We start from the raw sequence: 23,352 nt of genomic DNA on the forward strand, positions 1-23,352 counted from the left end.
ATTTTAATATTTCATTCTTTTTTTATACATTATTTTAATATATTGCACATCAATCTTCAATTAAAATATTATTTTATGGTGTATTTAGTTATTATGGTTACGCTAACCGAGCAATACAAATTATGATAGGATACATTGTCATAATTGAAAAATAAATTATGAAGTTTGGTTGGTTGGTTCCACAAATTTTAAAATTTGAACAATTAATTATGAGGTTTTGCAATTATCTCATTTTTCCTTTATTCGGTGAATCACTCGTGGCATCCGATTTAATACACGTGGAAAAAATGACAACGTCTAATTAAATTTGAAATAACGTTTTTGCCTGCGTGTTTTAAATCGGCTCGTAATTCATCAAAAGAGAGAAAATGCAATAATTGCAAATATTTCAAACTTTATGATTTGAAAAAGTGTGAGGTAGACCAGAATATGACCATATTTTATAATTTATAATAAGTAAATAAATACAAATATTAACTCTCGACATAAAATAAGAATGTTAGTTTATAAATTTTGAGTTAGTTAAATTGTCTAGGCATATGAATTATGATTGATCTTGACATATTAAAAAATCTAATTTAAGATGTGTGAAGTGAAAATTGCTTATTTCTATAGATTTAGAGTATGTTTTATTTCTAATATTTCAAACTTATATTATATTAGTAAAATTTTATTGCATGCGTACATTAGATATAAATTAAAGGGTAAAATTTTAGTTTATGTTTTTGTACTCTACTTTATCAAAATTGTCATTGAAGCATTGAACAAGTTCTTGAACAAGTGCACTAATCATACTTAAATTTGGTCGGGTTAGATTTTAGACTTTGTTGTATAGCAACTCTAGATATTAAACGAGGCCATAAAAAATGTGTGACAATACTTCAAGATGGTACAAATTTCGTAGCTCACTACTGGAATCAACTATTATGCTCCAAAGTGGTTTGTAAATTGTTGATTTTCTTGTCACATTTTTATATATTGCATATATGATACAACAAGATTTGTAACATTGGTACCATTCTCCTTTTATATACATGATGCACCACACATTACCTACAGCTTCTGCACTCAATTTCTCACTGTTATGCCCATAACTTATGGATATGCAGCTCGACGACTGCGTTTTTCAAGGATCGGTGTTGAACTTCTCCATGTTCCTTTCTTCGGGAAAAGAGTCAGAAGTACTGTCTTACCCTGCTTCTTGGCTCGTATCATTTGCAGCAGATGGCTGATCGGTTGTCTTTGGGGGTGAACGAACAGCTGCTGGCTTGTTCAATGGTCTGACAGCTCCTACTCCCTTTGGAGCAGCCTTGGAACGGCTTGCCAAATAATTTAGCCAAGCGAGTAGATCAAGGATGTATGCTTCCGTCTTTTGCTTGTCAGCATGGTGGAGCGTCTCAATTTGCATTATATCCATAGGCCCGGAGGCCCTGCTATTTGTTTCAGACCTGCATATGAGAGAATTGCTTTCTAGTTTGGTGGACATAGTTTTGATGGCACAAATGTTTTAGATGAGACGAGAAGAAAAGCGAGTGCTCCTGACCGAACTTATAAATTTGATACTCACCCTGTGTTTCCCCACTCTCCGACCCAGCCGAAGCCATGATGAGCCCTGTGTAAACACTCTACATCAGACACTTTGGTAGGGTACTAGAAATATGGTACAACTTTTCACTAGATGGCTCTTAAAACTTACTTAGCTGTGTTTGTGGCAACTGGCACGAGCCAATGTAGTGTCTTTTCCATCTCGTCTTTGACTTCTAATGCAGTTAACTGCAGATGAAAAACTAGAACAATCAAACTAGAGTGGAACAATTCTTGTAAAGAAGAGATGTATTAGGCAGAGATTTCATCAGAAGCATACACTACTGAAGATGCATGCTGATCAACATCGAAACCATGCTTACAAATGGCAATCAGCGTATATAATGCACAATCAAAGCGAGAACAAACAGAAGAATACCTCCTTCTCGACATGGAAGGACTGTAGCTTGTATCGTAATGAATCTCTTATGTTTGGTGGCAGGCCCTGATACAAAGTATCTCTGGAGCTTTGAGGAATGGAACTCGAACGCGCTACCTGTTTACATGACAATTATGGTTAGGTAGATTTAAAAAAGGAAGATGAGAATAATAGTCAGTTATGCAGCATAGGCTTTTCGACTTTTAACTCGTATTAATGTTCACTCATTTGACTCAGGAGCTAGTAAGCAAAAGACCAAAACAAGCAACAAGGAGCAAAACTATTGTGTATCAAGACATGAATGTAATATTATTCCCACAGAACACGATGATTAAGAAGAAAAGATCAAGAAAAAGCTATCATGGCAGGATTCTCTTAATCACCAATGGCAAGTGCAAAGATTACTCACAATTGAGTCAATCTGCAGAATGATGTTAGCATAATGTAATGCAAGCCCAGCAGGTCCCAGCCTTAGTCGATTGTTGTTGATTTCTTTATCCGGTGCCTCACTTTCTGTTGGTCATGAAGAAAGAATACACAATCATGATAACTGATAAGTCCATAGGGACGTTACTTATAGCTAAGATCTCTTAGTTGAAACATAATGATTTCTAGAGAAAATTCTCTTATGGATGAGAACGCTGTGCATCAAATTTTACACTGATAAGAACGTTTTTGTACTCCATTAAAGAGGGAAACTAAATCAAATAGAGCAAAGGATAATTTTATTGCTCAAAGTATTTACTGCTCTTAGTATCTTTACATAGACCCAAGGAACGTATAAGGACGCTTCAGTTAGGTAGTGCTTCCCTAATTAGCTTGTTAGTATATCAAGTTAGAATTTCCAAGTTTCTTTAAAAAAGAAAAAGGTAGAATCTCCATGACATGTTCTAGGAGTAGGATAAAATTCATCAGTCAATGCAAGCTAAAGTGGCCCTGATAATCCAGCTATAACAGCTACTATGAGAACGAAAAATGCTCTAGCAATCTGTCACTTACATTAGTAGATTTAGCCCCTTTCTAACTTAAATTTTTGGTTGAACTCATACCTGGATTGCCGAACGTATGGTTGATTTCCTGATTAAGAAATAGCACAATATCAACAAGCTTCTCCATAACCTGTTGTCCAGACAGACTTTTAGTTAAAGATCCAAACAATTTACCAAGAGAAGAGAAACACTATGAATGCATAACATACAATAGAAACATGTAATTTACAACTGCCATAGGTAAACAAGATTATTTTGTTTTTTAATCAAACAAACAAAATACTGATTGAGTAAGAGAAAACTACCTCTTCCATAGTTCTGGACCACAATGACTTTTTCTTTAAGGTTTTCACCAGTTTCTTTTGGTTTTTCACTTCCGTAGCCAAAATACTGACACTGTTGTCTCTGTCTCCTAAAGAAACAAAGCAGAAAAGCATATTCAACTTTCAGTTAAAAGATACATATCCCATGTTGTTACACTGAGTCATTATATGTTCAGAAAAGAAAGAGAACAACACGACTGATTTTTTGCAGCTTTGATATTCAGCAACATGGATGCTTTACTCAAAGGTACACCAGGAAATCAAGTACATAGAAGAAGCATTGTCAGAACTAGTTTTCATATGATGTTAACTCTATAATCATAGTATATTAGTAAATACCTATACATCGAAGAAGAGCATGAATGACATTTAAAATCCATAAATACAAGAGGTCTCATGGAACAAGAACACACAATTAACCATGCATACCTCGTTGTGCAGCATTGTATCTAAACTCCTCCAAACGCTTACGCTGATGTTCTAGTTCAATTTTGTCAAGTGTGTGCAGCTCCTGATATAGCTCCTGCAGAAACGACATTCTGAACTTCTTCAGGAATATATAGTTGGCAGCTTACAGGGGGGCAATATACCAAACATGCACAGAATTATGTTGTCCGGAAATAAACAATTCAGGTTTTCGTCTTTCAAGACAGATTGAAAAATCTAAGAAAACAATATGATAGGAATGCATGGTTAGAGTGCATTTGCTCTCCATACATATACAATGACACAATGTGAAGTCTATGCTAGAATTTTCCATGATAGAAGTCTTCGGTACAGGATGGAAATGGTGAGCTACAGTCTACAGATATAATCTGGCAAATTTTCAAATTGAACATTTAGCAAAGGGCCCTCAAACAGTACCAATGTACCGATTATCATTAAGGTGCACTTAAAGTTATCATTAAAGTGCACTTAAAGTTCATCAGCTAGGATAAGTGATTTTAGTTATACATGCTCTTCTAGAAAATGCACTGATGTTGTTACATATTTAATGAAAAAACTAGGAATTCATGTGAGCTTTTACACTACAAAATACAATTGCATTAAAAAAATTCATGTTTTCTTAGAGGTAGTCTCTGATTGGACTGTCTATGTAGAAGTGCTTCATCAGTAGATGTTACTACATGGAGAGTAGCTATATGAGAAAAACGAAAGCTATAAGTATAACTGTTTAAGGCCAAAAAGCAAAATGTGTTAGCTTCTGGTCCTTAACAATATGTTTTGGTCTAAGTTTATCTGTTTTGGTCCATATTTAACTGTACTTATGAAAAGAGGCATGCATTGAAGATGAAAGCCAAAACCAAAAAAAATTATGATGATATGGCGATGAAGACAATGATGATGAAGACTTAATACGGACAGCAGTAATTTGGACTAGAGTCATCAATTGCATCATCACTGATTCTGCTGTTTCCTTCAACTGCTTCTGAGGGGTACGGTCTCTGCTACGTCTACAAAAGTGAGCAGCAGCCAACCAGTGAAAGATCAGAACTATTTCAAACATAAAAGAACAATAAAAGTCAAAAACTTCAGAAAGTTACTTCTCAAAGAACCGGTCCAAGTTGTGCCACTGGGGATCTTTACATCGATTCCCAAAGCGGATTACTTCTCCAGCAAAAACCTTCAGCTCCTCCCTGTTTCAGTGTACAAATAAATCTTGTTACCCCTCATGTCAACAAAAATCGAGAATAGAAGTACAACAATCATGGGGGCTCCAGGGCTTTGTCTTGTGTATATCAGTCCAATCTCTCTGTTACCAACCTTTTATCTGATGCAACAATCTTGAAGAGTTCATCCATGTCATTTGATATTAATTCTTGAACACCTTTTTCAGGAAGCACTATTTCTTCCAGCTGTCGTATGCTTCGTTTCGAAAGTGATTGCATAAGGCTTGAGCCTTTAACTATTGTATTGGCTACCTCAAATGATAGGATAGAAAGCTCATTACTTTTATTAGCTGATCCCGACACAAATCCTCCTTTTATGTTCAAATTAGACACACTACTGCCGAGTGAGTCCAAAACTTCTGCTGCCCTTCCAAGTCCAGCACTGCTGGCTCGGCTTAAAAGAGATCCCACTTCTGAAACCTGCAAATGTTTTTACCCATAAGCTTCTAGAGGTGAAGATTGATTATTCAGAAGGCCAATACTAAAAAACTTCGTAGAATTCTAGAAAAAAAAAAGTACGCCAAGAAACTCACGACAAGGTCACTCAAAATAGTTGCAAAAGTTGAAGATTAACTTCACATTGTATACATTCAAGTAGTATGGAGTATTTCTGTTTGATTGGATCATTACAACAAAAATGTTAAAGGTCAAAAAAGACACCAGATAAGCCAATAGGCAAAACTGTTTCTTAATATTTTATACCTTTTAAGATCTTAGTGCAAGCTGAATAAGATGACAGTTTCAAATGGTGCACTCAGTTGAGGTGAATTTTTAATCTTTTATAAATGTGTAACATACTAACATAAGGGGGCCAATGAAACCGAGTTGACATTCATCTAGTTCTTTCGAAAGTATATAAACCTAATAACTGGTAGTAAAATACCAAAGTAACATGGAAAACTCTGTCAATGACAGTACAAGCTGATAACTGAAGTATATAGTACACAAATTTTACTTAAGAGAGATCAGATAACTTCAAGTTACAAGGACAGCCGCAATCTATAAGGGTTGCTTCAATTTTTTTTTATTGATTAAAAGTACATGAGGACATTAAATACTACTCCATCCGTCCACGAAGAGTATGTAACAATTGCCTTATTTGGTGTCCACAAAAAGTATTATACTTCCCTTTTTAGGACATGGCCCTACACATAACTTATATTTCAACCTTAGAAACATTTGTAATTTACCAAAAAAACTACACTCTACTCTACATAGTGGTATCCTTGGTAAAAACCATTGTCCATTAAAAATAGATCCACCAGCTATTTGACTAAAATGTATGTCAGTCAAACGTTATATATTCTTGGTGGACGGAGGGAGTATAGTTAAACCTAAAATAGCATTTTGATTTTAAAGTGAGTGATATCAACTGTTACTGAATTGTGAACACTGAATTCATATAGTGTAAGTCAATGAAGAAGCCACACTTAGCTAACCAACACAGGAAGGGGTTAAATATGATTGTTAAACTTCACATACTACGGACAGAAGTGAAAGAACGAAAACGAAATGTTTCAAAAATAATTCCTCCAGTTCTTCTATGAGATAATGGTTATATTTCTTCCTATCATTATTTTCCAGGAAACTGACAATCAAGTTTTCAGCTTTCGTTCAGTGAAAACACCCTTGCTCATTCAAGAGATGTTGATCTCCTCCATGCTATCCTAAATATGAAAATCTCTTCACATATTCCAGCTCTCTCATACTCCCTAAACTTGTCAGTTCACTGCCAAAGGATTCTACTTAAGGATCAATAGCTAATTCAGTTTATCAAAATCGTCATCTCTTGGAGACCTTCCCTGTATATCTTCTCTTAAATTCGATGAAATATGCTAAGATAGTGGCTGGAAACTTATAGTGTAATAAAAGTTGAGCAGATATTGTTGGAGCAACCACATGAATTATTGACGATTTGCATCGGTATAACAGAAACAACACTACGTAGAAACAGATAAAACAGAAATTGAAAGAAAATGCTCCGGAGAATCTAAACATAATTCTATCCAGAGCAACATTTTTCACTACTGGCAAACCAATTCCAAGGTGACCCTGGAAAACATCAACCACCTAAACAACCAACACACATTGGATCACACCCAACACACAAGATTATATAAGGATACGTTAACTTTGAGGGATATGATCAATTGATAAACATAGGATTGAGTAAATGGATCGATAAGTTGGTCGAACAAGTTCAAAATTAATCAATCCATCAAAGTAATACTAGTAGATTAGCCTATGCAGTGTTTATCTATCCATCATGCCACTCAAAGTAAACGCCCCCCTAATAACTAAGTTCATGAAATATGCAATCATCAGACGAAAAACCAGTCTTCCCATCCACATTACACGAAAGAACGAGGAGCAATCAAGCAATTCAAACATTGACCAATTCCATACACGGCCAAAAAAACACATAACTGAAAAACAAGTCTACCTTAGCAGACCTCAACGATCTCGATTTCAAATAGGACGAGCTCTTCTGGTATCGCGGTATCCCATCATAGAACTCATCATCACTGGCAGCCGAGAAACGACCGGAGCCCCTCGGCGACTCTCTAGAAGCCGACGACCTCGGCGATTCCCTAGCAGACGACAGCCTCGGCGGCTCTTTAGCAGCCTCAACGGGCTCCTGAGCGGCCGCAACCTTAGTAGTGGTTTCTCTACGCCCCTCTCGCTGCTGCTGCCGCCGCTGCTCTTGATACTGCTTCTCCAAGCCTGTGCTTCTGCCTGCGTAAGGGTTTGGCGCCGATTTCGACTTCGGCTTTGAACACAGCGCCCCCATTTTAATTTTCTTCGTTATTCGCCTAAAAGCTAAGAATCTTAAATTCCGACGATCATAGATGAAATCTTCGAAATTGAGAAGAGAAAACTCACCAATGGAAAGTCAAATTAGTTGAGGGGATGAAAGAGATGGTAGTTGGAAGTCCACCTAAGCCCGCCAAGAACAGAAATGATTGGTTAAGTATCAATGGAGAAATTAATTAAGCAATTAAAAAAGAGAAAACATGAGTCGTGGTAAAGGATTTTGATTGAGCTGTACCGAATTAATTAGAGAGGAAGAAGACGATGATGGTGAATATAAAAATGGAGGAAGGTGAAATGGCCATGGCTGCCTACTGCCTTTGACTTGGAACGGTCAAATTAGGAACATGGACTCACTCTTTCTTTTCTTCATTTCTTTTGTGTGTTTATTTTTTTTGTTAGAGCACTCCCAATGGTTTGGGGATAAACTTCCTTATTTCTCCCTAACTCCTGCCACATCAGCGCTATATCAGCACCAAAATTTATCCCCAGTTTTTAGCCAACCTCTGCAATGGTTTCTCCCTTATTTCTCCCTAACTCAACATTTCATTTTTACATCATCACTAATTTAATTGTTTTATTTTTATATATAATAAAGCTAGCTTATTTAATTTATAAGATAAAACAAATAATAGTAATAAAGTTCGTTGTATTAAACATGGGTACACATTACAACGAAGAAAATTAAAATAAAAAAAAAGTACACGAATGGAAAAAAAAAATCAAAAAAAAAATTCAAAGAAAAAAAAATTCAAGGGCGGTGGGCGCGGTTTCTATTTGCCCACAATTCTTCGATGATATCGTGTTGTAGTGCTTGATGGGCCTCCTTCTGGTGTATGTCCATGAACGCCTGGAACCGTTCATGTTCGTTGTGCGGTACACCCTGGCGGGCGGACTCGGTTGAGACACCGTGACTCGATGATGCAACACTTGGGTCGTTGGTGACGTCGAGGACGCCTTCGTGTTCATCATCGATGATCATGTTATGCATGATGATGCACGCATACATGATATCGGCAATATCCCCCTGGTAGAAAAAGCGCGTCGGGCCCTTTACCAGTGCAAATCGCGATTGGAGCACCCCAAATGCCCTCTCCACATCCTTGCGCGCAGACTCTTGCGCTCGGGCAAAATACCTTCTTCTATCTTCGAGTGGGCATCTGATCATCTTCAGAAACACGGGCCATTGTGGATAGATGCCGTCAGCCAGGTAGTACCCCATGTTATGCACATTGCCATTGGCCGTGAATTCGATGGAGGGGCCTAACCCGTTGATCCGCTCGTTGAAAAGGGGCGAGGAATTGAGAACATTTAGGTCGTTGTTCGACCCGGCTATACCAAAATAAGCATGCCAAATCCAAAGCCGTTGGTCGGCAACGGCTTCAAGAATGATGGTGGGACGCGTACCTTTGTAAATGCCGGTAGTGAACGGCCTCGCCACGCGGTTGGGCGCTCTTCCACCGCCGCCAGCATACAGCCGATGCTTTGCCGAGCATCCCCGAAAGCCGTGGGTCCTCCAAGGCCAATCCGAAGAGGAACCGGGCAAATACCGCGTCCGGCGAGCGAAGGTAGTGCTCCCCAAAATATTCTCGCACGCCCCGACAGAATTCTTTCAGCACTCGTTGCTGCCGTCTCGCCGCATTGCGCATACTCATCGAACATGTCGGCGGACCCTCATGCCAACCGCCGGATGGCAACGGTGCATTTCAGAAGGCTTATAGTCCGGCTTCCTCGCTGCGCGTCTCGCTGGAGCCGGAACCTGGGTAACGCACGACAACGCATTAACAATGCGCAGAAGAAGGGAGCGGCGCATTCTCGAACCGGGCGACGTAAATACATCTCTGGCTCGGATAACGTGGTTCCTCCGCAGCAAAATAATCGGCGAACAGCCGATCGTATGCACTAGTGTGGTTGCGAGGGATGTATCGGCGCCGCGGTGGATTGGCCGTCATGGGGGGTGGCTGCCGTATTCGAGCGATCTCGCTTTGTATGTAGCGGGAGATATAGTTGTTGATTGGGTTGTTGGCGAAACCCGCTACATCCCATCCGGTGGGAGCGGGAGGTACCTCTTCTTCGGAAGAAGAATGTGATATTTCCTCGTCGGACTGAGCACGAGACGATGAATCAGAACTCATTTAATAAAGATGGAGAGAAAAAAAATTGAAAATTTGTGTGAATGAAGTTTGTGGGTGATGAATGGAGGAAGAGGATGAAATATTTATAGGGGTGGAAATTAGAATATGACCGTTGAGGAAAAAAAAAAAAAAAAAAAAAAAAATTGATCATCGCCGAAAAATCGCCGAACAGCTCCCCACAGTGGCCGGCGATGATCCGGCGATAGCCCGGCGTTAAAACGCCGCTTGGCGTAAAATCGGTAGGAATTTCGCCGAAAAATCGCCGAACTCCTCCCAATGGCCGGCGATAAGTCGGCGATATCCGGCGAAAAATCGCCGGATTTTCGCCGTCGCCATTGGGAGTGCTCTTACACTTCAATCGTCTTAGTTTAATGACATCACATGCATAATTGATATATTTATAGTATTTTCTAGTACTACTATTATATAAAACGATGCTATTTGAAGGATTTTTTTTCTAAAAAATAGAAAGAAAAAGTTATACTAGTAGTATAAAATAGTGTTGGTTTGATCATATCGAAAATCACATGGTAAATTAAACTTTCCGATGTGGGATATATTAAGCATGAATGGGGCAAAATAATAAGATGTCTTCTCTTCAAATAAAATCACCATACTAGATAAGAAAATGACAATAAAGAGTGTATACCTTTTAAATCAAGTACTCCCTCCGTCCTAAGAAAGATGACATGTTCCTTGGGCGACACGAGATTTTATGCAACTTTATTTTATAGATTAAGTGAAGAGGAGAGTAAAGAAAAAGAGAGAATAAAGTAAAGATAAAAGATGTTTTCATTTTTAATAATGAGTCATCTAACGAGACGGAAAGAGTATAAAATAACCTTAAAAACTCTGTAATTTTGCAGTTGTGATTGAGCTCGAAAAAACTATGGAAAGATTAATTTAATTTAAAGTAAACTATAAATTTGATTGATGAAAAAGAATCACTTGATATCCTAATAAAAAAATCGATTGAGTTAGATGTTACTCCCCGACCTAATTAATAGGAGTACATCAAAGCAAGAGAGAGACGACAAATGCATATATTAAATTAGAGATGATGCTCACTTGGCTCATTTTTAATTGTTTTACAAATTGTTGAGGGTACATTTCGCTAGAATTGTGGTTAGATATAACATCCTCATTATTAATGCACTAAAATGATTAATTATAAAATATATAAAACTCTCTAAAGAATTGAGAGATGATGGGTAGAAAACAATTAATGTGGAAAATGAATATTTGTCAATATAGAGAAAGTAAGTATGTGGGAAATGAATTTGTGTCAATAGAGAGAAAGTAGTGTTACGGGTAGAAAGAATACATCAAATTTACTTTTATGGGGGATTAGGTGAAAAAAATAGTCTTGATGACGTTTTTCATTTCTTAAAGAGAAAATAATGTTAGGACATACTCCGTTGAGTATTTATTCACCTGGGTACCAAGCATACGACATCAAGTGGTTGGGGCAATTTTGTCCAACGAGTACAAATTATGCAAAATTTTAACCAAAATATATAAACCCTAAAGCTTGTCCTGTTTATTTGGTCTTTACCATGTTACTTTGTACTAGCTTATTTGAGATTATTTCTCACTGTACTTCCTTGGATATGCCCAAATGTATGATTTGTACTAGCTTATTTGAGATTATTTCTCACTGTACTTCCTTGGGTATGCCCAAATGTATGATGTAAACGTTGATTTTGGTTCTATTGGATATTTATTCATGAAAAAAAGAAAAATCATTTATATAGATTACTAAAAATATATATATATAAATAAGTCAAACTAAAATAAAATAATGCTCAGTTAGTTATCAACCTAATCAATTAATTTAAGTACAGTTATAAATTCAAACTTGTTATGAAAAACATAACTAGCTTTACTTTGGAGAAAATATTTGACCTTCTAGAAGGAGCATTCATTATCCTTATTAGGATACTCATGATATTGAAATTATTATTTTCTTTTAAAGAATATGATACTAAAAAAAACTTGAATCTATTAGTTTAGCCGTATTTCTCAATTTCAAGACTTAAGTGGTGCAACTACAAACTCAAAAGATATTTGAAATTATTCATCATGTGTGGATGCAAATAGCAAGCAATAGCTTATGCAACATTTTTAACACGTGCTATAATTTAGGAAATTGCATGCGTAATAAATGATCCTATAAATGGCGGCTGCGGTTCCGCCGTTTATTTACACTTGTCGACTTCTTGTTTTCCTTGGACCACTATGCTGCATTCTAATTTCTTTTTCTTTTTATTGGTAATATGCTTTCAATTTCTTTCTTTATTAGCTCCGCTGAAAAGTTACACTCCTAGTAGTTTGCTGAAAATAAAATTAATAAATAGTATAATAGTACTATACGTATTCTAAAAATAATTAAATAATACTTTTTCCATCCCATTGTGTAAGACGTTTTTTTTGGAACAGGATCTAAAAAATTATTAAAAGTGAGTTAAATAAAGAAAGAATAAAATAAGAAAGGATAAATGGTATAGAGATGAAAATAAAATAAAGTAAGAGAGAAGAAATAAATTATTTTTTGCAAAAAAAAATTATGACTCAGTGGGGGACGATAAAAAAAATTGCAATCTAGCTACATAGGGAAATAAGGGTATTAAATACTAGAATCCCAAAATTTCTCAAAAAAATATAACAAACAAATGAACCCTTAGGATTTGATCGAGTAGCACTAAATATGTAGTTACGACCAATGTTGAAAACATTGAGGTCAAAAAATTTATTGGACCCAACAGAAAATTGGCCAACCTCGAGAATTTGGCCTGATAAAGACATTGGATCTCATTTATAAATACAAATATAGACAACATTTTCCAACTGGGTAGCATCGAATCTATCAAATTCTAACAACGAAGCCATGCAATAAGCCAGTAGGATGATAATGGACAAAGGAGTTCACATGTATACACCTATGAAATCTGGAATATTTAGATACATGTCTTCATGAAGTCGTCCAGATTCATACCCACGCCAAAGTAACTCCAGATAATGGAACATTCTATCTGCAAAACGGATATAGACATATAGTATCACACTCGACGAGCAGCAGCTCTTACAGTTCCGAACGCAGTCCCGATACTGAAGAATCACTGCTGAAGATCTTCAAGCTTGGTGAAGTGCTTTCGGATTCCTCAACTATTCTTGAAAGGATGAGGCGTGCTATGTTCTCAGCTGAAACGGCGCTTGTTTCCATGGTGCTAGCTGCATTCTCAAACGCGTTGACATAGTATAGATGTTTACCATCTAAAATGAAGGGAGCGTAGGTCTCTGGTGCATGGTAATGAGGATAAGCAGCCCAGTTGATTCTGACCGTCTCCGCTCTCACACTGTAATTCAAAGCGCAACACCAACAGTTAGGAAATAAGAAAAACACAGAGTAAACCACACAACGTAAGTGTGATGTTTAATGACGGAGAAACCTAAGTTAGTTCATGATGATTTTATGCTCCACGATATTCGTCAATTGACATTCTCTGATCTATTTGACATACACAGGTGCTGATATAGTAAACAATGTGATCAAACTTAGTGGGGTGAAGTAGCTTTGGGAGTTGGTTCACAAGAGAAATTAATAAATGGCTCCTGCAACCGTTTTCACGAATGATCCTACCACAACGGACCCATTATTATATCTCTACAACATTCGAGCATAAAAAAATGAAAGAGAAAAGGTGAAGGCCCAACTAAGTGATACTGTAAGTTTAAGATTCTACCATCTGGAGATTAGAAAGATGTTTGTATTATCATTTCATTCAGGATCTATACCTTGTTCTATTTCAACAATCAAGTTAATCAGATTCATCATCTTACTGATCACAACCAAATGCTGTTTTCAGATGTTAGGGATCAGATACTTAATTGGAATCTACCCTCTACTTCACAGCTATGACCTTGCTTTCAGAAGTTTGGCATATTGATTCATACGATACAGTAGAACAAATCAGTAAATCTATTTTCTTTACTTAAATAGTTCCCATAAGTTAATTACTTTGATTCAAAATAATTTTATTAATGACTTCTGCATGATTAATAAAGTTATATGGCAACAAATTACAAGTTTTTATGACAAGACGACACTTAAAGCTACATCAAATTATCTAATAAGAATATTCTACTCCTATATTTAATACAGATGTATTATTAGAAGAATTAAAATTAGAATTTAATAAATTCATTAAACAGACTGTTGAAACAAAGCCAATCAATTAAATTGCATAGCATGACAAGAGTCAACTAATTACCTTTAAAAGAAAGGCAATTCAATTATTTAAATCAGACACCTTTGAAAGCCCTTGGCAAGGCTGGCGTGGATCTTAAAGAAGACAGAAAGTGGCAGTTTATGATGGCTCACGCTTCTAGTAATGCATAGTAACAAAATAAATTGGATGCCTTTTGATTTATAAACAATTAGAAGTTACCTGAACAACTTATCCAGTAAGGCATCTACCATTGCTTGGCGCGAGAAAATCTTGTAGGTTGCATCTTTCTTGTGTCGCTTAAGAACGCTTATGCATGTAAATGGTAAATCACCAGACTCAATGGTACCAATCAGTTCTGGGATATCGGATACCAGGTCTAGCCCGAAATATGCCTGATCAGAGCAAATCATCAATCTAGATAAATGTTTTACATCTTTAACACAAATTTAGGACTTGAAGATGGCGTATAAGATATACTCACAGGATTTAAGAGGCCCCTAACAAAAGTTGCATGAGTGTGCTGTAATTTTCTTGGAGGTATTGATATTGCTGGATTAAAAAGAATATTCACTTCATCCAAAGGCGTGGCCACCACTGTGACTTGACAGTTGTAACTCTTTCCTTTTGTGGAGTTCAGCTCATAAGCATCTCCGAGGTAATAGACAGATTCTATTTCTTCATTAAGGTGCAACTCAACATCCGAACGGTTGATTAATCCAGCAGCCATCTGCCAGTTCCCTCCTTCAACTGCCCATAAACCACCTCCAGATCCAGCCAATGAAACTCCACCAGCAAGCCCACTGATGTTCACACTTTGCCCATAATTTATTCTGGTGATCACCTGCAAAAAAAAGAGAGGGTTTTTTCATTTAGTTGAAAACATACCATAAAATACTTTAAGATCTCTCTCTCTCTCCCTCTCTCTCTCCCTCTCACAGCTGCATGAAACATATCTGGTGACATTCTATGAAGAGATGTGATCATTTTATGGCAGTGTGGCAGCATATGACTATATCAGATGTGCTAGATAACATAAACTAAAAGCTGAGGTAGAGCAACCAAATTATATGTTAGCACACTAGAGACATACTCCCTCCGTCCCACCACAAGTGATCAACTTTCCATTTTGAATTGTCCCACCACAAGCAGTGTTGTTAGGGGCGTAGGCGCTCCGGGGTGATTCTATAAAATCTGGGGTGCGGGCGAGAGACCCACGAATCGGGGCGACCAATACTTAATTTTTAATATATATTTTATATAGATATATAGGTGTTTGCTGTTTCTTATACTAATTTGTAGTGCATGCAACTGAGTTTTTGTATAAATTTCTTAGAAGCATAAGTGTATAAGTATAACAGTATGTGCCTTCAGGCCTTAAGTAAGAGAGAAATACCTGTACGAAATTTCCTAGAAGCATAATACTATAAATAAATACTATATTATATTATCAGTAGACTATAAATAAATAGTACTCCATATAATATTATCAGTAGGCACCTAAAAGAAGAGAGATGTCTTACTAAATGCTTTCTTTAAGAGAGAGAAACAGAGAGATGACTTATTTTATTTAATTTAATAGACCTAAAAAGCTGCACCACTGCCACTAATTGTTTTCTTTAAGACACCTAAAACATGTGCTTAAATTATAACGTTAAAATATGAGTAACCCCTTCATCTTCCTCATCCCTTCTTCCCTCTTTATTAACACGGCGGAATTCTGAGCATGAAACAGCCGACGCCCCACCGTCGCCCCGCGTGCACTTCAGCCACCCCAGTCTCGCCCCAGCCCGCCCCATAAATATCGTTCGGCCCAGGGTGGCTGGGGCGACTACAGCTGACCGACCCACACCCCAAGTGCGCCCCGAGCGCGATTTTCACAACACTGCCACAAGTGATCAATTTTCTTTTTTAACTAAAAACAAAACTACAACCCTCTTACTTTATTCACTCTCTACTCTCTCTTACTGTATTCACTATTTCTTATTTTATTCTCTCTTTATCTCTCTTACTTTTTCCTCACTCAGAGTACTTTACTCTATCTACTTTAACTCAGTACATATCATTTTCTTAAATCCTGTGTCCAAAAGTTCATCACTTATAGTGGGACGGAGGGAGTATTAATAATAAAACAAAGGCCTATATACACAAGGGCAGGAGCGGATCACAAGCATTTCTAAGTCCGAATGAGCAAATTAGTTGTTCATCATTGTCTACAACTGATAGAAAGAAAACTATTTTCAGCAAAAAGAAGAAGCTGGAAATTAGTACTGTACTTACAGTCACAAGCTCTTCAACAAGTATAGGAGACAATCCAACTTCCTCCAATTTCTCTCCTAAAGTGATTGTTGTCAGATTGAACAGTCCAGCCCATTTCAGCATCGCTTCGACGCTCTCAAACACTGGTCGAGATTCTAAACCATCATAATACCTCAAAAATTTATTGAGTGTCACCTACAAGCCATAATACCATACATCTTTATATCAAACTAAAATATAAAATAACGATAGAGCAGTACAACAGCAGCATATTCTGGAGGCACAATAGCAAACAACATGATGGAACATCATCATGCAAATGAGATATTATCGTATAAGGGGGCATCTACTTTTGAGGATTAACCTAGATAGATAAAATAGTCCATTGTTTACTAATATAGTCTGGAACTTTGTGATATCTGCCCTTTCTATCATTTAAGCTAATTTGTCTTTCATGGGAAGGTTGGGATTGGAGAAAAACCAAAAACTAGGATAGAATTTTTTAATCATGAATAATAAATGCCCCCAAGAATTTGCATAGTTCCATGTTCCAGAACATAAATTATGTTATAAAGGCACATATAATCCTAATTTCACCGGAGCACTGTCCATATTTCAAAGGATCAATAGATGCAGCTACAAACAGTATGATTCCTCTGGTCCATTTAAATATAGCTAATTCAAGCTAATAAACACTTCAATCCTATCATCCAACAATATATATACGCAGATAAAACTCCAAAAAAGATTAACAGAAGCACGCGATGTGAACTAGGTACCTCGATGAAGCTATTCATCCGGAAGAGCGAAACGACGCCGTACCTCAACGCCATGATGATCGAATTAGCAATCGAGACAAGGCGTTGGACAATTGGCAGCTTGGAGTTGCAATTGAGCGTCTTGTAGACGAACTCACGGCCGTTCCATATGCCGAGGGAGAGGGAATCGTCGGAGTCGCTAGGCACCTCGGGTCGTAGGCCGAGAAGCAGGGTGTAATTCCAGGCGTAGTAGTTTTTAGGGTGGATGATGGATCCGCCGGCCTCGAAAGTCTCGCCGGCGATGGTGACGGTGGCCAGGCGGCCCCCGACGACGCCATGGCGCTCGAAGAGTGTGATCTGGGAGATGGCGCCGGGCGGGGAGTAGTGGCGGAGGAAATGGGCGACGGAGGCGCCACCGATGCCGCCGCCGATGATGCAGACGGTGTGGGAGTGGGCGAGGGATTGTGAGAGAAGGATGGCGCAGAGTAGGAGGGTTGTGATTTGGGGATTCATCACTGCAATTCTTTGTTTGGTTGTTTAGCTGTTTGTTGAAGGTTTTACTACAGAGTAAAACTACAAACAGTAGCTAAACCATATTCGAGTAATTATAATTTTTACAATTTTGTTTCTAATTTACTAACTATTTTGCTATATTACATTATCACTATAATTTTTAAATTACGAACACAAAATTCAATTAGGGGAATATCTAATGGCTCCCAATAAGAAATCTAAAGCGAAGGGCGGCGTCGCCGCCGGACCGCCTCAGCCCGCTGCCGAATATCCGGCGTGTCTACGGTCTATACCGCCCTCTTCCGTTGCTATCTCTGTCCATGCGAAGCCCGGCTCTAGACTTGCCACCATCACAGGTACTAACCGTAATTTTCTCCTTGTGTTTTACTCACTTTTTTATTCTCATTTTTATTTGTTCAATTCGATTAATTAATCCATCATGATCACTTCTGAGCTTCTGATTCGTTACTGCGTTTTGAATTTTGATTTGATGAAAACCTCAGATATGAGCGACGATGCGGTAGGAGTCCAGATTGATGCTCCCGCTAAAGACGGCGAAGCTAATGCGGCTCTTCTCGATTACATTAGCTCTGTAATTCTCTTTTCCCGTTTTAGAATTTCTAGTATATTCATTAATCAAATTAATTTTTTTCCAGTTCACGATTTGATTTAGGTAGGTTTTCTGACTGAACTAAATATGTCACATTTTATTGAACTTAGAGCTTGGTATATAGGATAGGAGGTTGCTATCTATCAGTTTATTTGAAAATAGCACTTTCATATGGCTTCTAGTTCATTTCTGCCGTGAAAAAGTAATATAGCTGCCATAATAAGAGCAGGCGAAGCAGCTAGAGAACTGCTTTCCTTAGTTCTTCAACTTGTGTGGACGAAAGGAGTATATACCTTTGATCATAGGGATCAATTGAGAAACAAAGTGTGCATAGCTAGTTCTCCATTGCCTGTATGGATTAGAGGAGTACTACATAACTTCGATCATAGGGATCAATTGAGAAACTGAGAAACGAAGAGTTCTTAGCTAGTAGTTATTGCATAGTGCATGGTATTAGTATTGTTAACTTCATCTATGATTGATGACCATACTGTAAGAGTGCTGCCTTTTGATGATTCAGCAGGAGTGAGCAGTATGATACCAGATTTTGTTACTCAAAGAATTTTCACGTATAGATTAAGTTTATCTATCACGTCAATCTACCTAGTGCTTTGTTAATTTCTGTAATTCAATGTGAACCTTGAAATCTTCAGGTTCATCTTTCCATTCCATTTTCTTTGTCTTTCTTTTCTTCTCCAGATCACTTCAGATTTTTGCTTTTTTTTTTTGGGAAATGTTGATATAAACAACACTAGTCAAAGCCCCAAATGTATATGAGCTGAAATTCTGAATTGCTGTTTTGATATACAAATAAAGAGGATGTCACTTCTCTCTTGAAGCTTAGTGTTTACTTTTCTTTAGGACATAAAGCCGTGTTTTTTTGGACATTACTTATAATTCCACCATCTTGTAAGCAGGTTATTGGGGTGAAAAAAAGGCAAGTTTCATTAGGTTCTGGCTCGAAGTCGAGGGATAAGATAGTGATAGTGGAGGAGGTAACTTTGCAGACTGTATTTGACGCCCTAAATAGAGCTCTAATGAGCCAGTGATGTACTTTGCAGACAGTTTTGTATGACATATGAGGCACAGTTCACTGGTTTACTGTATTTCTGGAAAACTTAATGAATAAGGCTCTTTGCACTATCCAGTTATCTCTGTGTACAGAATCATAGAATATAGAAATAAACACTAACATGATGACCTGTGCATACTCTATTCTCCCCATGATTAAGTTAATAGTGATTTAAGCATAATGGAGGGCAATATATTGTATTTAGTCATCAAGCCTTGTCAGTGCTAGAATCTTGATTAGTTGCATAATCATATTAAATCAATAGTTCGGTACTTTACTGGCAAATACTAAGAAATAGGAGATATGAAATGTAGGTGGCTTGTATAGTGCTCAAGAAACTAGTGTTCAAACTTTCTAGGTAGTGTGGAATAGCACGCAATGTGTGGTGCGTAAAATTCAAAAAATAAAATAATTAATGGCATGACATGAACGATAGGAAGGTGATTTTGAAATAGATGATCCGGTCAAATACCATTATTATGACAAAAGGAAAACAATAGTTGAAAACTTGAAAGACCAACATTAGTTAAAGAAGAATAACAGAGTAAAATTCAATATCTGCATCTGATCATAGAAAATGGGTAAGCAACCACTGTAGTTAACTAAGCAGAGACAAGAAGAAGCTGGAAGCTGTTTCAGATGTCAAGCCGATAATCTTGTGGAGATGGAACTTAAGCCCATCGTTCCCAGCTTCTCTTTGCTCTTTCTCTATCTCTTCTGCAGACTTCATCAATGTCTCCTGGCAGTACCCTTTGATCTCAACCACCTCCAGCGTGTCTATTTCTCCCACCGCCGCCGGAATCTCTTGCAAATGCTGGCAGTCATCCAAAACTAACCACCGCAGCCTTGGAAAATGATCGCTGCTCTCAACCTTCCACTCTCTCAGATCATACACTGTCTTGAGCACCAACTCTCTGAGCTGCTGGAACTCCCCCTCTCTCGTCTCCCATATCTCGCCGTCAAAGGCGCCAAACAATAGCTTCAGGTTTTGAAGGTTTTGCAATCTTCCAATCACTGAGATCTTCTCCCATGGCAAGTACAATCCAGACAGAGTGAGCTCCTTCACATTTGAGGGAAGGCTAATATCCGCGATTGTGTTGATGAAGCTACCTTCCAAGTGTAGCAACTCGAGCTGAGTAAAGAAGCTGAAATCAGGATACCGGAGCTCCCCTGTCTCTTCCACCACAAGTGGAAAGCACTTGCATTTGAGTTCCCGAAGATTAGGTGAACATTTCAGCATGTTTTCGTCGTTTAGATCCCGAATGGTAACCTTGGAGAGGAACTCAAGGTTATTGGGTTGGGAGCTACTGTCTTTGCCGAAATACACTTGGGTGTTTACATTGATGTATCTCAACTTCTTCATTCTGGCTATTGCTGAGGGTACACATACCAAGTAGAATTGAGACATCACTTGGAGAAATTCTAGGTTGACAAGGCTGCTGAGGAAGGCTAGTTTGAGTTCCTCTAGTTGTGGTGACGACAAGCCATATCCTATTGCCAAGCATCTTAGGTTATATAGATGTCTGATTTCATTCAAGCTCCCATAAGAGACTAGTCCCTGCAAAAGGAGGACTCTCAGTAATTTCATGTTGAGGAAACCAGATGTTGGGAAACAGCCAAGAATCGAGCGAATATGCAGCCCAAACAGAGGTGATCTTGGAGAGCTTGTGAAATCACGGATACATAGGCGCTGGTGCTTCTTGTTTATGGAGTAGTTTCTGTTAGAAGACAGAAGAAAACAAGAATCAAATCATGTGCTTCAGAAGATAAAAAATGAGTTAAAGAGGGTTACTTGTCCACCACTGTGTGTAAGTTTTCTTCCTTGCATCTTTTCAAGCAGAACTCATGCAATAGATCATGAACAACACAATCTTTAATTCCACCATCTGATCTACTTCTTGCAACAGTTACAAGGCTCCTATCAATCAGCTCCATTAAGTATTTTTCTGCTTCAATCTCTGTCTTCCTCGTCTCTTCTTTGCGTATGAATCCCTCAGCAATCCAAAGCCTCAGCAGCTCCGCAACGAGGATTTGCTCACCTTGTGGAAACACTCCAAAATAAAGAAAGCACGGTTGCAGGTGATCTGCTAGATTAGCATAACTGAGTTCCACAATTTGCATCATCACATTGTCTTCATCAGCATGCATATGTTTTGCTAAATTTCCTTCCACTTTTCTCCATGTACTGTCTTGCTTGTCCATGCGAGAAAGAATACCAGCTACAACAACAACTGCAAGTGGAAGCCCTCGACACTTTCTTGCGATTCTCTTCGCAGTCTTTTTCAGATTTGGAGGGAAAGGTTGGTCTTGGAACACCTTCTTCCTTAGTAGTTTCCAGCAATGTTTATTTGACATAAGGGGAAGCTCACATATTATGCTGTCAGGTGGAGCCACTTTCCTGTTCCTGCTTGTCAACAATATCCGGCTCCCGTTTTTGTTATCCGGGAAGCATGCTTGTAAATCATCCCATACCTCCGAACCCCACACATCATCCATCACAATTAGGTATCTTCTTTTATATAAAATTTGGTGAATCACTACTTTTAAGCTTTCTTCGCCGGTATTGAGCATGTCTTCCTTCTCCAACACCACTTTTAAATTAACAAGAATGTCAATCAACAGATTTTTCATTTGGTATTTCTGGGAAACTACACACCAGGAGCATGCATCAAACTTATGTATAAAAGAGGGATGATTATACGTTTTCTTGGCTAAAGTTGTCTTACCAACACCAGGCATCCCACACACGGCTACAATTTGCAAATTCTCCGATCCACCATCGAGATACTGCAGAATTTCCAATTCCTTGTCCTCAAAGCCAACTACTTCTTCAACATTACTACTACTATTGTTTTCTATTGATAGTTGTTTGAATATTAAGTTAAGGACGTCAAGATTATTTTCACGTACTTGGATCACTGGCTTGATAGACTTAATTTTGTTGATGACATGAGATAGGTTGATGGAGAAATACCTGCAAGAAGCATCTTCAACCAAGAAAGAGTTGATTAAATACTCTGCTTCGTAGGCAAGTCTCATCACATACCCTTCCATCCCCGGAAGTCGAGAATCCTTGATCAGAGAGATGGAAAGCCTTAGCTCATGCTGCAGCATTTTGATTTGATCCTTCACATGAGCAATCATATCATCCTCCCTGCTCAATAGATCTCCGAGATCATCAAGTAAAGAATCGACAATAAAGAGAGAATCCCCTGCAGCTGTCTTCGGAGTTGCATTCGGTTCAGTAATAGCTCGCTTGATGATTCTGGATTTCAAGTCGTCCATGCGTCGTAGAAGAGCTCCAAAGCCCTCTTCAACCGCTTTGGATATTGAATCAGTTGAGAAAATGATGAGATGAACCAAACTCCCAGCTTTATTGGCAACTTTCTCAAATTCTGTCAAGAAGAGATGATGAGTTTGTTGATCCTGGCCAAGAACAGCGAGAAGAAATCTCATCATCTTTCGCAGAGAGTCAATTTTATCCTCAATTGGATTCACCGAACCAGGCCGGTTATGCAGCAAGCGCAGAAGCATATCCATGAAGGCTGCGATCATCCCATTTTTATCGACTGGATCCTCGTCGCCCCTCTCGAACAACTGGTGTTCCTCTGGGACGACGAAAACTTCCTGAAACGCGTGGGTGAGAGACGCCACTTTCTGGTCGTGTTCAGCAGTATTTTCAGGTACGAGGTTGGAGAATTCAGGGTTGAGCAGCTTGGCCCGGGTCAGAAGGTCGGAATGTGGGGTGAGGTTTAGTTTTAAGACATAACCGTGAACCACAGAAAGATGAAACTGAGACCACTTAAACTTGAGAGGGTCTCTCTTTTTGGCCTTTCTCGTCTTCCTCCATTTATCCAAATGATCAAACATTTCTGAGAGTGTTTGTCGAGAGGAAGAGTCCATTTTCTCAAGAATGAAGAAGTGCTTGCAGCTGCTGCAATTCCAACTTGTAACAAAAAAAGAGGTGTGAAAATTGTCATCATAAAAGCTTGACGACTTTAACTTTTTGAATATGATTGAAGT

The 23,352-nt window shown here is 38.2% G+C and overlaps 5 protein-coding genes across 5 annotated transcripts; 1 reads left to right on the plus strand and 4 right to left on the minus strand.

Annotated features, from left to right (window-relative positions):
- Window positions 1-860: 860 nt before the first annotated feature.
- LOC125208101 (protein PSK SIMULATOR 1-like) lies at window positions 861-8,084 on the minus strand. Its single transcript, XM_048107657.1, has 14 exons — window positions 7,995-8,084; window positions 7,829-7,883; window positions 7,389-7,758; window positions 5,040-5,365; window positions 4,820-4,912; window positions 4,639-4,729; window positions 3,705-3,798; window positions 3,258-3,364; window positions 3,013-3,082; window positions 2,373-2,476; window positions 1,964-2,080; window positions 1,697-1,773; window positions 1,568-1,612; window positions 861-1,448 (listed from the first exon to the last, which is right to left on the minus strand). The coding sequence occupies exons 3-14, from the start codon at window positions 7,734-7,736 to the stop codon at window positions 1,190-1,192; spliced, it is 1,731 nt and encodes a 576-aa protein (XP_047963614.1). The 5' UTR covers window positions 7,737-7,758; window positions 7,829-7,883; window positions 7,995-8,084; the 3' UTR covers window positions 861-1,189.
- A 115-nt stretch (window positions 8,085-8,199) lies between these two features.
- Window positions 8,200-8,978, minus strand: LOC125206835. The gene is made up of 2 exons (XM_048106057.1): window positions 8,542-8,978; window positions 8,200-8,206 (listed from the first exon to the last, which is right to left on the minus strand). The coding sequence occupies exons 1-2, from the start codon at window positions 8,976-8,978 to the stop codon at window positions 8,200-8,202; spliced, it is 444 nt and encodes a 147-aa protein (XP_047962014.1).
- A 3,699-nt stretch (window positions 8,979-12,677) lies between these two features.
- Window positions 12,678-17,697, minus strand: LOC125205527 (farnesylcysteine lyase). Its single transcript, XM_048104528.1, has 5 exons — window positions 17,156-17,697; window positions 16,398-16,571; window positions 14,602-14,961; window positions 14,340-14,512; window positions 12,678-13,247 (listed from the first exon to the last, which is right to left on the minus strand). Exons 1-5 carry the CDS (start codon window positions 17,645-17,647, stop codon window positions 12,974-12,976), a joined length of 1,473 nt encoding a protein of 490 aa, XP_047960485.1. The 5' UTR covers window positions 17,648-17,697; the 3' UTR covers window positions 12,678-12,973.
- Window positions 17,698-17,815: 118 nt separating this feature from the next.
- LOC125205528 (UPF0235 protein C15orf40 homolog) lies at window positions 17,816-19,400 on the plus strand. The gene is made up of 3 exons (XM_048104529.1): window positions 17,816-18,003; window positions 18,151-18,239; window positions 19,175-19,400. Exons 1-3 carry the CDS (start codon window positions 17,847-17,849, stop codon window positions 19,304-19,306), a joined length of 378 nt encoding a protein of 125 aa, XP_047960486.1. The 5' UTR covers window positions 17,816-17,846; the 3' UTR covers window positions 19,307-19,400.
- Window positions 19,401-19,762: 362 nt separating this feature from the next.
- LOC125205525 (putative late blight resistance protein homolog R1B-16) lies at window positions 19,763-23,232 on the minus strand. Its single transcript, XM_048104526.1, has 2 exons — window positions 21,122-23,232; window positions 19,763-21,047 (listed from the first exon to the last, which is right to left on the minus strand). The coding sequence occupies exons 1-2, from the start codon at window positions 23,230-23,232 to the stop codon at window positions 19,928-19,930; spliced, it is 3,231 nt and encodes a 1,076-aa protein (XP_047960483.1). The 3' UTR covers window positions 19,763-19,927.
- Window positions 23,233-23,352: the final 120 nt, after the last annotated feature.

Source organism: Salvia hispanica, chromosome 2, assembly GCF_023119035.1.
Source record: "Salvia hispanica cultivar TCC Black 2014 chromosome 2, UniMelb_Shisp_WGS_1.0, whole genome shotgun sequence".
NCBI lineage: Eukaryota > Viridiplantae > Streptophyta > Magnoliopsida > Lamiales > Lamiaceae > Salvia > Salvia hispanica.

Bases quoted from the DNA above. Each gene is read 5' to 3' on its own strand.
- LOC125208101 (XM_048107657.1), bottom strand. From the start codon at position 7,736: ATGGGGGCGCTGTGTTCAAAGCCGAAGTCGAAATCGGCGCCAAACCCT. The intron at 4,913-5,039 runs GTTGGTAACAGA...ACACTGAAACAG, and splicing joins ATTGTTGCATCAGATAAAAG to GGAGGAGCTGAAGGTTTTTG. The intron at 2,081-2,372 runs GTGAGTAATCTT...TCATGTAAACAG, and splicing joins TTCTGCAGATTGACTCAATT to GTAGCGCGTTCGAGTTCCAT.
- LOC125206835 (XM_048106057.1), bottom strand. From the start codon at position 8,978: ATGGGGTACTACCTGGCTGACGGCATCTATCCACAATGGCCCGTGTTT.
- LOC125205527 (XM_048104528.1), bottom strand. From the start codon at position 17,647: ATGAATCCCCAAATCACAACCCTCCTACTCTGCGCCATCCTTCTCTCA. The intron at 16,572-17,155 runs GTACCTAGTTCA...TATGGCTTGTAG, and splicing joins GGATGAATAGCTTCATCGAG to GTGACACTCAATAAATTTTT. The intron at 14,513-14,601 runs GTGAGTATATCT...TGCTCTGATCAG, and splicing joins TTAGGGGCCTCTTAAATCCT to GCATATTTCGGGCTAGACCT.
- LOC125205528 (XM_048104529.1), top strand. From the start codon at position 17,847: ATGGCTCCCAATAAGAAATCTAAAGCGAAGGGCGGCGTCGCCGCCGGA. The intron at 18,004-18,150 runs GTACTAACCGTA...TGAAAACCTCAG, and splicing joins TAGACTTGCCACCATCACAG to ATATGAGCGACGATGCGGTA. The intron at 18,240-19,174 runs GTAATTCTCTTT...TCTTGTAAGCAG, and splicing joins TTCTCGATTACATTAGCTCT to GTTATTGGGGTGAAAAAAAG.
- LOC125205525 (XM_048104526.1), bottom strand. From the start codon at position 23,232: ATGGACTCTTCCTCTCGACAAACACTCTCAGAAATGTTTGATCATTTG. The intron at 21,048-21,121 runs GTAACCCTCTTT...GTCTTCTAACAG, and splicing joins TTACACACAGTGGTGGACAA to AAACTACTCCATAAACAAGA.